Source organism: Melanotaenia boesemani, chromosome 13 (genome assembly GCF_017639745.1).
Source record: "Melanotaenia boesemani isolate fMelBoe1 chromosome 13, fMelBoe1.pri, whole genome shotgun sequence".
Taxonomy (NCBI): Eukaryota; Metazoa; Chordata; class Actinopteri; order Atheriniformes; family Melanotaeniidae; genus Melanotaenia; species Melanotaenia boesemani.
The window spans coordinates 16,263,482-16,279,732 of record NC_055694.1 but is presented as its reverse complement, the minus strand read 5'-3'; the positions used below and the strand labels follow the sequence as shown (position 1 = coordinate 16,279,732).

General features: G+C 38.6%; 1 protein-coding gene across 4 annotated transcripts in view; it reads right to left on the bottom strand.

Annotated features, from left to right (window-relative positions):
• Positions 1–16,251, bottom strand: part of arhgef25a (Rho guanine nucleotide exchange factor (GEF) 25a) — a 51,102-nt gene that overhangs the window by 23,343 nt on the left and 11,508 nt on the right. The window contains exon 1 of one of the 4 annotated variants that reach the window (XM_042003472.1): positions 13,611–14,074. The exons of the other annotated variants lie outside the window; for them this stretch is intronic. Within the exon in view, the coding sequence (XP_041859406.1) occupies positions 13,611–13,716 (106 nt within the window). The 5' untranslated portion in view covers positions 13,717–14,074. Of the gene's footprint in view, positions 1–13,610; positions 14,075–16,251 lie in introns of those variants that run through there. 4 annotated transcript variants of the gene reach the window in all.

Genomic DNA, 16,251 nt, shown 5'->3' with positions numbered 1-16,251 from the left:
GTTGCTACTGATTTATGAATCCTGACACTTTTTCTAGAGTTTTGTCTTACTTTACATCATCTCCACCTTCTACCTTCATTGGCGCTCTCACTTTCTTACCCACTGCATCTCTGTGCACTGCATTGTTTTTCTTGTTTGCAGCTGGGTTCTGCTCTGGGATCAGGGCACATAGCTCCCTACTCTGATGGCATGCCCTCCCCCTGCTCTCCCACAAAGCTGCTGAGAACAGCACAAGTTGGACATACAAAACCAGCTAGCGGTGACATGGGAGGAGAGGGAAAATCATTTAGAAAATCTCCTCCATTAACAATCGTTTCTTATTTGGAAGCAAGCTTTTAGATAACTAAACACATATAACTTTGCATATATCCATAAATCATCTGAAACTATCAAGCCTAAACATCTTTCTGTGAATATGAATGTGCATTTATAAGTGAATGCAGAACGAGGCTGAACCTGTGAAACTGACTGATTGGAAGGACCAAAACCACAACAATACTTGTGGCTTTTGAATTCTTGATTGTGTTTCTTCTAACACAATCTGAAAATATCTGCTTCTCTTTCCACTCCTTTTTCTTGAGTCACACAATCCCACCTTTGTAGCTTTTTCTTTTTTACAGCTTACCTAAAGCATAAATAATTATGGAGGACTGAAACTGCCAACATTAAAAGTAATTTTTTTTTGTCAAATTTATTACCATGTGAATTTGTTTATGGAGCCATTTTGATATTCTGTATTTATTTTTGGCAGTTTCAGCCCTCCATATTTATTTATGCTTTAGGGAAGCTGTAAAAACGAAGAAAAAAGTTACAAAGGCAGGACACATGCTAGTGTGAATGAAGAAAAAAGGAGTGGAAAGGGAAGCAAGTAATTTCTGATTGTATTAGAAGAAACACAATCAGCAGTACAAAAATCATAAGCTTGTGTCCACAAAGTCACCACTGCAGTCAGACAACTGAGCAGCGGTTTCCTGTCCTCCTGCTGACCTACTTTGTGCAGACACACACATGCACTCGCTGCTATGATTCCAGGAGCACAGGAGGAAATACGTGGTAGACACATCAAGCGACACAAACAAGCCATTAGGTTCGGTTTCCTGCTGTCAGCACTCACAGCCAGAATGTGTGGCATATTTTTCATAAGTATAAAGCAATGAAGTACTGATAGTTCCAGGAAAATTTACCAAAAAGATTATGCTGGCATTAATCCTATTGTCAATGGAGTGATGGAAAAGAGTGACTCAGATGTTTTCTTAATGAGAGATTATGAAACAACTTTGAATGACAGACACGTAAAACCACGATCAGTGTTGCTGCAACTAAATGTCAAAAGCTGTTCAACAGAAGAATGAAAATGCATTTTTAATTGGTGAAGGTTGTGTATTTACATCTCTGATGTTGATTCCTATGTAAATACTACAGCATTCCTCCAGTGCCTCGGTTCATATCTGAACAAGATCTTCATTAACAAGAGGAAGATGCAAAATGAATAAAGAATTAATTGCTTCAGCACCAAACCAGAAAACTGTTTCACATGAAAAATTACTTGATACTAGTAGTTCCCCAGCTGTGGGGTGGGCCCCCTAGGGAGATATGACAGGGGGGTGCAGCAAGGCTACATAAACTTTTTAGGTTATGCGCTGCTAGCAAAACAGGGACAAATTTGTGAAAGTAACAATGGGCTAGCGATGATGAATCAACAACAGAGATTTAAAAAAAATGAGAGAGAGACAAGAAAATATGAGGCTTATCTTGCCCTAGTCATGACCAGGTAATGGTCAAGAAATGGTAAAGGTCAATGGTGGGTAATGAAGACAGACAATAGTCTCAAAATATTAGCATATGAAGCAATATGAAACTAAACAAGTTAGCACAACACAAAGAAAATCCTGTCGATTACTATAGAAATAAACTACTCAACTGTCATATTTAGCAAAAATAAAGAAAAAGTTTGGGAACCATTTCTTCATACCAAGTATAGCCCACAACTTTTTATTTTATTCTATTTTATTTTATTTTATTTTATTTTATTTTATTTTATTTTATTTTATTTTATTTTATTTTATTTTATTTTATTTTATTTTATTTTATAGTGTGAAACAATCTCACTACAGGCACTGGTTTTCCTCCAGCTCCTTACAGTAAAAGACAGTAACCATGTCTGTGGTTACTGGGCCTGACAGCTCCAAACATTTCTCCAGAACCATTTAAACAGTTCCTGGCAACATCTGCCTTTAGCAATTTGTAAGCTCTGAAGAACTAAACCCACTAATTTAATCCTTTTCAGTCTCAAAGTGATTGAGACTAACAAGGATGAACATGTGAGAGATTTCTTTTTTATTTTTTATTTTTTTATTTTTTTTTTGTGATAAGGTTTGCATTTACAAATAAAATAACAAAGGGCGAAGGGATGTGATATGTAACACTAACATACAGGAGAGAGAGAGAGGAAAGCAAAACACAACATAATGGGCGTAGGTAAGCAAATAATTGAGACAAAGAAAGATGATTTATATAATAAACAACATACACATATACAGTTCTTAGGATGGCAAAACATGATTAAATAAAGAATAATAATGATCAATAAAGGGGAAAAGAAAAGCAAAATACCAAAAGTATAAAAAATAATTAGAATGATTTAGACACTGTTAGTAATTAAGAATAATTAAGATGTGGTGATGTGGCGATGATAGTGATAACAATATCAGTGAAATTTTTCAAGAATTAGAATAAGAATATTATTATTATTTTCCATGGTGGCCACCACCATTTTATCAATCTGCATCTGGAAGTCCCATAGGATCTTGGCTTTCTCATTCTCCACCATCTTTACATGCCAGTATCTTGCATCCTGCTGTGAGGTGCTGGAGTGTTTCAGGGTCCTCTTTGCACAGCCTGCACGTGATAGATCTGGACCTCCTTTGCTCTGGTGTTCATGGCTTGCTCCTGTGCTGCCATGATTAGCGTCCCTGTGCTGTCCTGCAGTCCAGCCCTCTCTAGCCATTGGTAGGAATTATTCATATCCACCACTTCAGCCATCTGTCAGCGGTACATCCCATGCAGCAGTTTTTCTCTCCCATGTTGATTCCTCCACATCCTTTTCCTCCAGTAACCACTGCTTGAGGCATTCACTTAGTGTTTCTTCCCCTGGGGTCATCTTCCTGGTGTATTTGTGGAGCTTGGACGTTTCATCTTGGATAGTGACCTTGATGCTCACTAGTCCTCGGCCTCCCTCTTTGTGCTAAGGGTATAGCCTCTGGACACTGGATTCAGGGTGAAACCCTCCATGCATAGTGAACAGCTTCCATGTTTTAACATCTGTAGTCTGAACTTCCTCCTTTGGCCAATGTATTATCCCAGCCAGGTATCTGATCACTGGCAGGCATAGCTGTCAAAAGCCCAGATCTTGTTTTAGCCATTGAGCTGACTTCTCAGAACTTGCCTTACTTGTTGCACCTTTCCTTGTAGCTTCACCATGAGGCCTCTTCATGGACTTGCCCTTTGGTCAGCCATTCAGGGTGGGTCCCATCTCTCAGCGGTTGGTTCATCTGTGCTCCAAAGCGCTCATGGAGGGAAGTCATCTTCTTTAACCAGTAGGTGTGGATCCTGTCCGGGTCAGGTGCTGTCCAGTACTTCCTACCTGATTATCTTTGTTGGATGACTGCCACCGTGATGGTTACTGGGCTTTGTTCAGGGAGGGGGCTGCTCTTAGATCTTTTAACCACTGTGCTTCATTGTTATGTGATGCTTTTTTCTCCCATATGCCTTTCCGTTATTGTTTAATCTCCAGCCTTGGTGGGTTAGCATGTATGGTATTACTTCCTGCCACTGGAAGTAGACTTTAGCTGGGTTAGTGGAGAGCAGCCAGTTTATTTTCCTGGCCTTTATTTCTTTTCTCCTCAGTTGTGCAGCCAGTGCTTGGACTCTTTGGCAGTTTCCAGAGTCTTAAGTATGGACATCTGACTGTACATCATGGGTACCCCATTCCTGGTTGTACCTTTGTGGAGTTCTGATGATTGGCTTATTTCACTCTGTGTTGCCTTGATCTTGGTTTCTAACCTCCTTCACCATGGTGCCTCCTTCCACCCTTAATGTGTCTGTGTGTATATGTAGATGCAAAATGCTAACTATTTTTTTATGAATAGGGGAAATAAGAATAAAATTTTTCAATAAAAAAATTCATCACTTTGTGCTTGAGGCTCACATAGATTCTCTTCTTTGGATAAATTAAAATATTAAAACAGACATCCTATCAAGTGTTGCTTGGATCCTCCTACTTCACTAATACCGATAACCTATTTTGTGTGTCTGTTTTGATATTTTCCTGAAATTATTAGTATTATAAAAGTATACTCTATGCTCCTAAATCAAAATGTTAAATCATGCTGGTGTGTATGATGTTATTATTCAAAGTATTTTAATGAATATTAAATTATAATTATTTATTCATGATTTATTCATATGTATGGTGGTTTGATATTGCAACAGATATTTGTGGCTCTAATGCCAGCTAAAGTTACCATATAAATGCAGTGGAATAAAAAGTACATTTGCCTGTAAAATACTGTGCAATAGAAGTATAACTCTTCTTAAACATTTCTTTCAATACTTCTCAGAAAAAACCCCAATTAGTGAGACAAATATTTTGCTGCACGAAGTTAAGCATAAACTGTGCATGTTGTGTCATTTCTTCTGCCTTTGCAAAATTTTTACAAAATCCACTGAAAAATGCTCAACAGCATTTACAAAAAAAAAATGTGGGATGACTAGGCACTTACATGATCTTGCAGAACATGCATAGCACTCACTTGTGTGAGTGTTTATTAACGCGTATATGTATGTAAGTCCTGATAATCCTAGTGATGATTAAAACTGTTCCTTTTCTTTCTTTAGGAACAGACAACAAACACACTGGGTTGATCATCACTGTGATTAACTTGCAAGATAGACACAGTAAAGGAAAGAAAGTTCACATTTGTGTTTAAGGGTAAACAAGGCTGCCATTACGCCTGAGGTGCGGAGAACACACAGCATATTAAAAACGAGTGTGATTTTTCATGGCAGCTGTGGCAGTGCCAGTCAGGAGGCCTGTGAGCAGAGCAGGAGCAAGAGTTGCAAGGCCTGCTGATCTTCATGGATGTAAATCATCTCTTCCTGGCCCCAGTAAGCCTGACAGCTCTGGTACTCTCAGCTCTGGGCTCTTGATGTGTTTCACCCTGGCTGTGTAGACAATCACAACTTTGAACTGCAAGAATTACAAAAACCACAGAGTGAAACAAGATATCTTATCTCTCTCTCTGGTATACAGTTTTGTCCAGCAGACATAAATATGTTCTGGTATAATGATTCTCACGAAATGGTCTTTTCAGACACATATTCTCTTTCCTTTCCATGGCTTTACATTTCTCCCCACTCTCATTGCCATAGCAACTGAACCCAGAAGAAGAGAGAGTGAGGGACAGCCACCCAAGAGATTAGCTATCAGAGAGAAATCAACCTACACATGTGGGCACGTACACTAACTTATGTTATACATAGCAACACATACATGCCTGTCTGTGGCAGAGGTAACATACTGTAAATTAATGAATAACCATGGATTGACACACTGCAAAATGTCATCTAATTTTATTTGTAAAACAATGCCATGCACACAAAGGATACCTTTGAAAAGCTGTTTCCATATTCAAGAAAACCATCTGCACCTGTAAGGCTTTGTTTTTTTTTTTTTTTTTTTTGTTTTTTTTTTTTTTTTTTTTTTGTTTGTTTTTTTGTTTTTTTTGATCAGATCCTTTTCATAAGCCCATTCAGATGATGTCTTATGATAACACAAAATCCCTTCAAGTGTTACAGGGTGACTTAGGGCTAGTCTTCACTTGTACTTTCTAGTTCAAATTCATGAAGTAAACAGTTTTATCCATTTCATGGTCTTTCAGTTCTGTATAAGATAATCAGATTTAACAATTACAATTAACCAAATCAAAAAAGGAAAGTATGAATGACAGAGTCTTTAAAGGCTATTTTATCCTCATTCCACACTTAACTGCCTTGTTAGTAAAACATGAGCTGACAGCATGTTTTTATCAATTTATCAGCAGGTGGTATTTGATTGTTGTCAGCAGATATAAAATAATCAAAAGCTGGTAACAATTTGACAAGACATTTAACATCTGTTAGATAGTTGATAACAAAGGCAGACATATACATCAATAAAACACATGTCCCCAGACAGTTTCAAACCAGGGACAGTTGTGTATTATGCCTCATCAAGTGATCCACCAAGGCAGCTTTTAAGCCTTAACTATTAACTGCAATGGACCAGCTGCAGGCTATCTCCAAAATGAAAGCTTGTGTCTATGGCAACAATCAATGGTACCTGCGGATAAGTGAGAACCACTGTGTCATCTGCTGACAAAGAGGAGGAAAACATGTCAATTTATAGTTTGCTGACAACAGGGTGAGTGTGCAGACACACATGAAAAGGTTTCTGAAAGACTGAAGAAGACTCCTGGAAATGTTTTCTTTAGTGTTTTGTTTTTGTTACCATTACTGAATTTTCCATGAAAAATCATATTATGTTTCCTCTTCCATTATTCAACAACACAGAAGTTTTTCATTAGAGAGTACAATGCAATTTACTAATATGTAAGTTACTCTGGACACTCTTGTGAAACTGATAGGCCATGAACTTCAATCACTATTGTCTAGTCACAATAAGACAAACGTGAAGAAGAATTCAGGACAGAAGTCCGCACACACTCAATATAATATACTGACTCAATTAGAGCGACATAAGGCTTTAAGGCTGTCTTTAACAAAAGTTCCATGGAAGCAGGTCAGGCCCTTTTACCCATCATTTCAACTGTAACCATCTTAGAAACAAAATAATCTTTTGTAGGTTTTTTTCACATGTTCAAATAACATGAAAGGAGCCTGCTTAGCTGTAATCAAAGCTTAAGCAACAATAAATGGCTCTCAATATTGTCCCTTCTCATTGTTTGCTATGCTTTGTGCACTGTTTTGGAAAACTTCTTAGAGAGGCCTCCATCAAGTATTCTCTGAGTAGAACTGGAAAAAAGTGCAGCCAAAATCTGAAACTGTCTCTTTGCTGCCAGCCAGACAATCACTTAAAGTAGTAGTTGTAGTCAAGCTGCTGCCGAGACTTACAGTGATGATGTTACAGTGTTGCTGGTTTCACTCTCTCTGAGTAGAACCCAGTGCATCTGGGTTCACTCTCTACCAAGAGGCACTGGGTATGGTGAACAATCTTTCTTCTTTTTCTTATTTGTTTTCTCAATCACAAGCCATTACAGCAACATCAGAATCTGGATTTTGATTCGACAATGAACATGTACAACACTTTAATAACTGAGTAGTAGTGCAAAAAGACAAAATGTCATGAACATACCTAAAGACTGCAACATAAAAAGAGCCATATGGGCTGAAAGTGGGGGTAGAATCACAGGGGGACGTGTCTCCTCTCCCCCTCTGCTCTGTTGGAGAATTCTTTCTAAACAAGGTATGGAATGCACTCCTGTGTTTCATAATTTGTTCCCTCATTCTTCTCCTCTGCACGTTTACAAACAGAGTTCTGAGGAAAAGGAAAAAGAGTGTGGGACACAGGGTGGATGGAAGTCCTGGAAATATGTCAGGGCAAGACCATTTAGTGGAGCAAAAAGGAAGCGAGATTGAACAGCGAAAAAGAGAGATGGTGAAAATAGTGTAAAGGAGAAAAGACATGATTAATAATCGACTGACTGGCTGTCTGCTGACCAGACTGAGAAAGAAAGAGCAAGGGGAGAAGGGGGGTAAATGGGGAAGAAAAAGAGTAAATGAGAATATCCCGGGTCTGATCTTAATGCTCCGCTTGGTGTTCACATTCCTATATTCAGACCTCTCTATCCAGCTGAGAGACTGGGAACAGTGGGTTTATGCAAGTCTGCTCTTTCTTTACCCTCACTATATATCTCTCTGTCCCTCCTTTTCTCTTTTGCATGTATGAGAGACACAATATGGAGGAGACTGGTTGCACAGAAGAGAGGAGGCAGGGGGTTTAGTGGGAGGGCAAGAGGAGATGACGAGGCAGAGGGTGGGTTGGGGTGCAAAGTTTAAAAATATCTCAGACTGCCGAACACAAAGCTGGGCCACAGCAGTCCAGCATACCTTCAATTTCAGCTATTTTTGTTGCTTTTTCCATAATGTCTGAAGTCTGCCTTATAAGCCGATGACAAGAGAATGTTCTTCAGCTGAGACATAAAAAGACGTGCTGGTTCTGTCACAGCAATTTTCCCCAGCATTTGCCAGCAGTGCTGCTTTCTGTCAAAAGCGAGCTACACTTGATATCAACATGCATTCATACATCATGGGGTCGCAGGTTAGCATAGGAAAACCTGAGGGGCTAAGTTCCTATGTCTGAAAACAACCACACTAATGCAAGACACTGAACCCTTCCACTTCCCAGGTCTGTAACACATCATGCACTCTGACTAATCTTTGAGGGGTAAGTCGAACAAAAAATTCCAACAATGTTCAACCACTTCATTCTAAACTAATGAGCCATCTGTTCATTGTCTATCTTTACATTTTGTTTATGGTTTGTATATAAACTAACTAGGCACCACAATTAAATGCAGTCAGTTGCAAACGATGCAGAGGTTTGAAATTTACCTCAATGGCCCTAAAGGCAAATGTGTCATTTAAATTTTTGAAACTGCATTTAATCAATATGCATATGTTTTTGTATGTATACACCTATACAGTGAATGCATATAGATGCACAAGCCATAAAATGTGAGGCAGCTATAATCCCATTTAATGCACTTTTAATAAGAAATGTCCTGGCTCTTTATTTACTTTCCTGTTTAAGCCTTTGTTGTCTGTATCTTCCCCATTCAACCATGTAAATATATATGAGTATGAGTATGTGTGTGTGTGTGTGTGTGTGTGTGTGTGTGTGTGTGTGTGTGTGTGTGTGTGTGTGTGTGTGTGTGTGTGTGTGTGTGTGTGTGTGTGTGTGTCATTGCTGTGGGGGATCCTTGTCCTAACTCACTGCATGCATGAGTCAACATCAGCCCCCATTACTCACAAATAAACACATTCTCAAATTAAAATGGAGCATACAGTATACTGTATATATGCATAGAATAGCACAGATTCTTGCTTCTTAAAATGAAGAGAAGGAGACAAACGAGAGGAAGAACATTAAGAGAATAGAAGGATATAGCAGTTCATAGAAAGAGAGATGGATGCATAGTTAAAAACATTGTTTTTGTTGCCATGCCACCGCTGGCTGATGCAAAGTCATCCTTACCCCACCTCCTAGTGCATGGGCAAACCTGCTTTATGCCCTAATTGTAGAACAGAGCAAGTTGATGAAATGCTGAGTAAAAGACAAACATGTAACTGAAGCCTACTAAACATGCATGTGTAAAAGGAAAAAATATGGCAGTTGGAAGAAATCTCATATGAAGCCTTCTTGTTTAGCTTTACCTTCATGATCTTATAATTAAACAAAGGACCATTATAGAGGAAAACGCACTGCCTCTAGCACTACACTTAGACTGCCACTTAAGACATCCCATCCTATTTAAATTCTTGTTTTTGTTGTTCTTACTCTCAGATGTCGCTTTAGAGAAAAGCGTCTGTCAAATGTCTGTAGAATAGAATAGAATAGAACAGAACAGAATAGAATAGAATAGAATAGAATAGAGAAAGCCTAAATCACCTATTTTTATTCCATCTGTTTTCTACAAAATTCTCTTATGAGGAAAAGTACTTTTGTAGTATATTTATGATTTAGCTTGTATGTGCATGCACATGCTTTAAAATGTATCAATACATGTACTTTACAGCAAAAAAAGAAGTTTTTTTCCTCAAATGGTGTTAAAGAATTTTTCACCAATGTGTGTTTTTCATCATGACTTATGCATTCTGCAGAACCAGCAACGATGCCTCTGCTCCATCTTTATCTTTGTCTTTCTTTAATCTGGCATCCTGCACAGATAGCGTGTCAAATTTAATTCAGGGTGAAGCGTGGGAGGCTGCGCCACAAAAAATATGTGATGTGGAAATGACTGTGCTGGTTTGGGATCCATGCTTAATATTACAGCGTATGGATAAATAAAGGATTATCAGTGTCATCATCACAGTTCTGTGCGGTGTTTTATCAGGATTCCTTTCATTGAAAGTCTGTGGTGATTTTCAAAAAAAGAGTGAACAGGCTTTAGTTTAGTGCCTTGCTACCTGCTCAGAATTTAAGAGCAACACTTCCTTTATTCCTGCCTTCCCTCACATCCTAAAAACAACAGTCCCCAAAGCCTTCTTCTCAGATTCGACTTGGTGAAATGCAAGTTGCACCACCTTCCAATGAATTTTGCAGACTGTTGGCATAATAAGAAAATGGCATACCATCTATTTTACAGTGGTTTGTCAACAGGCTTTTACTGGGAAGCAAGCTTCACTAATGGCCCACTAGCAGCCAATCCGCTAATGTGTTGTACAGGGGAGGGTTGAATTGATACATATCTTTCTCTTTCATTCCCCCATCTTTCCACCTATCATTCTTGCTCTCCTATGTCATGATGGAGCAATGCTCAGTCAATAATCCCACTCCTTCACCTGCACTACATGTTTCTTTAGGCTTATTTTTTATTTTAAACTCTTAAACTATGTAACAAACATAGCACAGTTTATCAAACAAACAGCACCCATACAGACAGTCAGAGATCATCGTTCTAAACTGAGGATTTTGCTGCTTGAGTTTTATTACATATCAAGATGTGAGCAAACTGGGGCAGAATAGTCTTTATAGCAGCAAAAAAAAGTCTTTGATTTGCCTGCCGTCTTCTTTTTGGAAGAGCAAATAGATGAGACGCAGGACTGATGTTCATCCTCTGAAAGTCGTCTCACCTGAATGTCAGCAGCTAGCTCAAGTTCAGCAATCCCTTCACTAAAACTGTGTGTAAGCCGTGAGCATGCTGATTTGAGTGTGCCTGGGTAAGACACACGAGATCCACATATGGTGTGACATAATGGTGCAGAGTGTGTCATTATCCGGCACACAAGCTGACAGCTGGGATGTCTAAGTGGGGAATGAATCATGCAGCACTTGATAGTTTTCTTTTGAGTTAATTAAGTGGCGTTTTTAGAATGAATGGTATGAATGCATCATGGACAGTTTAGCCCAGTGCAAAAGAGCAAGATTTATGATTGAAATGACTGAATAAAAAACAATTTTTTAAATAATTCATCGCTAGCTGCTCGCTATCAGAGTCCCATTAGAAATCTTCCTGCTGACACAAAGCTACTATCTTTTTAAATCCTGAACTTCTCAGCTAAGGAATCTAAGTAATGAGATGCTTCCTGAGGAAAATGGCATTATGTGATGCAGTGAAATGCTTAATCTAAAAACACAATGTGCAGAACTGAAGACCTTGAAGCAAGGCCAGTGTTGTTCAGTATTTGTCCTCTAAACACCACAATAAAGATGTCTCTCATATGGTGCATCTCAAGACCACATGCCTATTTTGCTTTTTCTAAAATAAAGTCATACAACATCAGCATCAAAACTTAGTGGAATCTTCCTTAAGCTGTGCTTCACCTCTCCATGAAGTTTTGTGAAACCCAGCTTAATAGTTTTTGTGTAATCTTGCTGGCAAGTAAACCAACAAAATTAAATGAATAAAAACAACAATTCGCACAACACCCTGGCAAATGAACAGTACTGACTGAAATTCTACAAGCACTAGACAAGTTCCCACAGCAGAGAGACACTGTAAACAAGTTTTATAAGTCAAATGTATTAGATAATAGGTCAGCAAAGTGGCAGAACAGTAAAAGCTGTAATAAAACAAATGAAAACAAAAGAGAGAGAGAGAGAGTATAAAAGAAAAGAAATACAGTTTTGAAAAGTCTACCAAATCCAGTTCTGACAGCCAACTGACCTCCAGTTTGGAAAATCTGCAACATCAAGTCAAAAAGCACAAAATAAACTTTGCAGTATTTAGAAATTCTTGAGTCCGGTCAGAGGGAGTCCTAAGGCTGAGAAACATAAACTTTAGAGTGGACTATTAGCTTTGGCAGAGGTTTGAAGGCCCTTCTTGTCTTTGTCTTTCTTTCTTTCTTTCTTTGTTTTTATTGTTGTTGTTATTTGTTTGTTTGGTTGGTTTTGGTTTTTTTGCTTGGTTTGGGTTTTTTTTTTTTTTTTTTTTTTTTTTTTTTGCAAAGGGTATGAAAGAAAACTCTAATTTATCTTATTCAGATAATGAGAACTTCTCCTCTTCTATCTTTAAATTATAGAACATTTCCTATTGCCATGTTGGACCAGCAACATAGTCCTAATATACTAGAAGTTGTTGAAAGAAATCTGGACTGCTGAAATAATGCATTTACAATAAGTTTATTGAGGTTCCTTTTAATAGCCTGAAAGATTTAGTTCCTCCAATCCCCCTCATGTTTTTATATTATGATCTAAGTGTGTGCAGATTTATTATGATAGCATGGTAAAGGTGCAGTGGGGAGCTGCAGACGATGGAAAAGGAGAATATCCATTACATAAGAGATTAAACTGAAGGAATCTGAGGTATGCATCTAACAACGTCGGCCAATAATATGAAAGTCAATTTCATGAGGCCCCCTAAGCACAGAGCCTCAATGGGTAGCTCCACTGTACATGCCTTTGATGTAGCCTTGTAAAAAGGAACAAACTCACAGCGTGGCACCACAGCATAAACTCATATAGCGCTATTAGACACTGTTGTTGTTTTAACTTTGCCTCTGCACCACAGGGACAGAGTTCATGTGTGCATACAAGGCAGCAACAGGACAGGGACAGAGAAAGATTTGGGAGACTATAACCTGAAGCGTTTAGCTCTCAGCTGAGTGTTACAGTGAGCCCTGAGTTTTGTATAAAAAAACTTTGTGTGCTCACCAGCACAGTTGTAACTACACGCTTGCCACTCGCTCATTTTACTCAACAACACTGTTGTAATGAACCACTCTTATTTATGCTGTACTTCATTACAATAAACAGCAGAGTTAAGGGGAAGATAGTGTGGGGATGAGGTAGTGTAGGTATGTGTGTGTTACTGCTGCTTTGTTCATCTCCCACTGTTTGGGGCAGAGGAATGTTTCAGAGTAGCGCAGTCCTCTCATCCATCCACGAACTACACATAACCTAATGACACGCACTCACTGAGATGAAGGGGGTCACTTTCCAAATCCCAAAGGCACACACTCACACACATACGCACATGTTTTCCCTCTCTATCTATAAGGGAAGAATGTGTGATGCATGTCCTCTTTCCTGTTCCTCACTGTGTACTTATTTGTAGGAAGGACATGTTTTGCCTGCTATAATGTGTGTGTCACACACATTTAGCTAGAGGTGCAGACTGATGTCCATATTTCAGTGATAAGCATATGTTTGCAGAAAAAGAAGGAAAGAAAGGGGAGGCATGAATGGACATCTAATAAAATTTAGAAGAGAGGCAGAAGAGAGTTATTGCTTCAGTTTAAAAAGCAATAAAATCATAAAAGGTGAGCAAAGACTGACCATGTTGAGCTCAATGAAACTTTTTCTTTTTAGTTCGTGTGTGTGTGACACTAACCTCTGACTCTGGCATAGCAGCAGCCACACTTGACCAGGACTTTTCGGAACAAGTGTTGGCAGCCACAGCCTCTGTGGTGGCGATGGTGATGGTGGCCCCCTTTCATGCTGTTGAACCATGAGCAGAGGTGGGCATGGCCCGGCACTTTATCTCTCTGCCCCCCACCTCTCTTCTTAAGGTCTACTCCTCAAAGTGTAAATCCCCAAAAAGGTGTCAGCTGATCTTCCTCCTCAAGTTGACTGCAAACAATCCTAAGGCTCACATCAAAGAGACTGAGAGTCCACAAAAGCTGCAGCCAAGAAGGAATCCACACCAACAGCGTGTTTCAACGGTGAAAGAAATATTCTAGAGAGCTTATTGTTGTATTGAATGTACTCCCTTTGCTCTGTCCTTCCTTTTTGCCTTTGCTTTCTTTTTGCTGCTGAGCTCTCGCCTCTATGAACTGCCTGGTCAAATGACAGACTGCTTTGGAGAGAGAGCGAGATAGAGAGAGAGCAAGAGAGAGATAGAAAGAGAGAGTAAGGGGAGGGGTGAGAAGGGTGGAGTCTGCAGCTCTAGTTGCTGGCTATTCCAGGATAAGGTTCCCACTCCCCTAGTTTTTTCCCTTCCTCTGCTGTGTTTCTCTCTTCCCTCCTCTCAGCTGTTTTTTCTCAGCCCCCTCTGTTTCCTCTCCAGTCAGCTGCCCCCCATCAAGTCAGTTATCCTCTTTTCTACATGGTTGAGTCTCATTGTGGCATAGGTAATGCTTACAGGAGCTCTTTGACATCCAGCTCCAGGAACCAGATGAAATGGCATGCTCTGCTCTCTTGAGTCGAGTCGGTGCCGACCTTGGACATACTAACACAGGGGTCTGTAGTAATGCACAGTGCTATTTACAGAGCATAGACCATAATAGGTTGAATGTGTCATGTATTTTCCCAAAAGTGTGTCACAGTGTAAGTATGTTTTACGTGAAGACCGTTAAGAATGTAACCTCATGGACTCATTGGTCATAGTGGATTTTCCAGCACCAGTATTGACTGCTGTGTTCATATATTATCATTGACTCATCAACTTTTTTTTTTTCCTTCCTGGTGTCTTAATGGAGCAAACATGGAGTATCATGTTTCTCAACGTGGATACTCCTACTGTGCCATGGATGTGTGTGCATAACACTAACCTTGCAGCTATATAATCCACTGTTTTACTTAATGATGAAGTCTAATTTAATTCATTTCATTCATTTCAAAGTTTATTTTAAACATATTCTTTCATTTACAATATTTACATCTTTGCATTTCATGTCTGAAAAGGAGTAGGCAGAAGTATAAACTTATATAGCCCTACCCCATTTCTACAATACACTATAACACTCCAACTGTATTACACAACTCAAATTTCCTACTTCACAATAAAAAGATGTACACACTCCCCTCCCTCCCTCCTCCCAAGAAAACATAAATAAATTAAACAAAACACTGAAACAAAACAAATATTTCTGTCTTCAAACGCTGTCACACCATCATCACCATCCTTTGTTAAACTGTTGTTCTTAATCTTCAAGCTTATATTTATTTAATATTTGCATTTTGTACCTTCTCTTAAACTGGTTGATGTTTTTACTTTGCTGTAACTGATCTGTTAAGCTGTTGCATAATTTTACCCCTGACACTGAAACACACATACTTCTTAAAGTTGTTCTGATATGCTGCATTTTTAAATTCAACTTCCCTCTTAAATCATAACCCCTTTCTCTTGCTAAAACAAATCATCAATATTATTTGAAAGTAAATTATTTCTGGCTCTGAATATTATTTGTGCTGTTTTAAACTGAATCAAATATGGAAATTTTAGAGCTTGTATTTTTTTTTTTTAAAGTTCATTGTATGATTTCTATATCCTGCATTATTTATCAGCCTAATAGTCCTTTTCCGTATTTGTATTTATTGTTTATATATTACTTTTTTTGTATTTTCCCACACCTCTACAACTCATGTATGGTAAAATTAATGCACAATAAAAAAGTATACAGAGCTTTCAGGTTTAGTATGTGCCTTGTTTTTTCCAAGTCAGTCATGCTACGTGTCCGAACAGAATTAATGTGTGGTTTCCAGCAGATTTTGAAAAAGGAAAACCAAAAACAACAAAACAGTATGATGATCAGTTGAGTTCAACCAGTCATTAAGTCTAAGCAAGTCCCTAAATCCCGTAGTGTTAAACAGAAACTTTACCAGCTGTAAGAATCTTATAACTGATCATTTAAAAAGTAGTTCATGGTTTTCCCAGTTCACAAAGAGGTTAATGCACTGTGGGCAGACTGTGGACACGCACTTGGTTCTATGGTTGCAAACCTCAAAGATCACTGTTGGTTTGCTAGATGTGTGCAGAAACGAGTCTAGACGACAGGACAAGGCTGCAGCACAGACTGGAAAAAACTACAAAGTGAGGTCTAGCGTCTAGAAAAATAATAAACTGATTAATAAACTTACACTTTATAACTAAAGTGATTATCAAATGTAAGTTGCTAAGCTAAATTTATAAACAGCCAGTTAGTTTTTCTTAACAATTGATCACTCAAAACAATCCTGCATTGTATGGTTTTAATAGCTGCTGCATAAACACATCTCATTGATGACGAGAAAAACTTGCCTTTAGCCACATC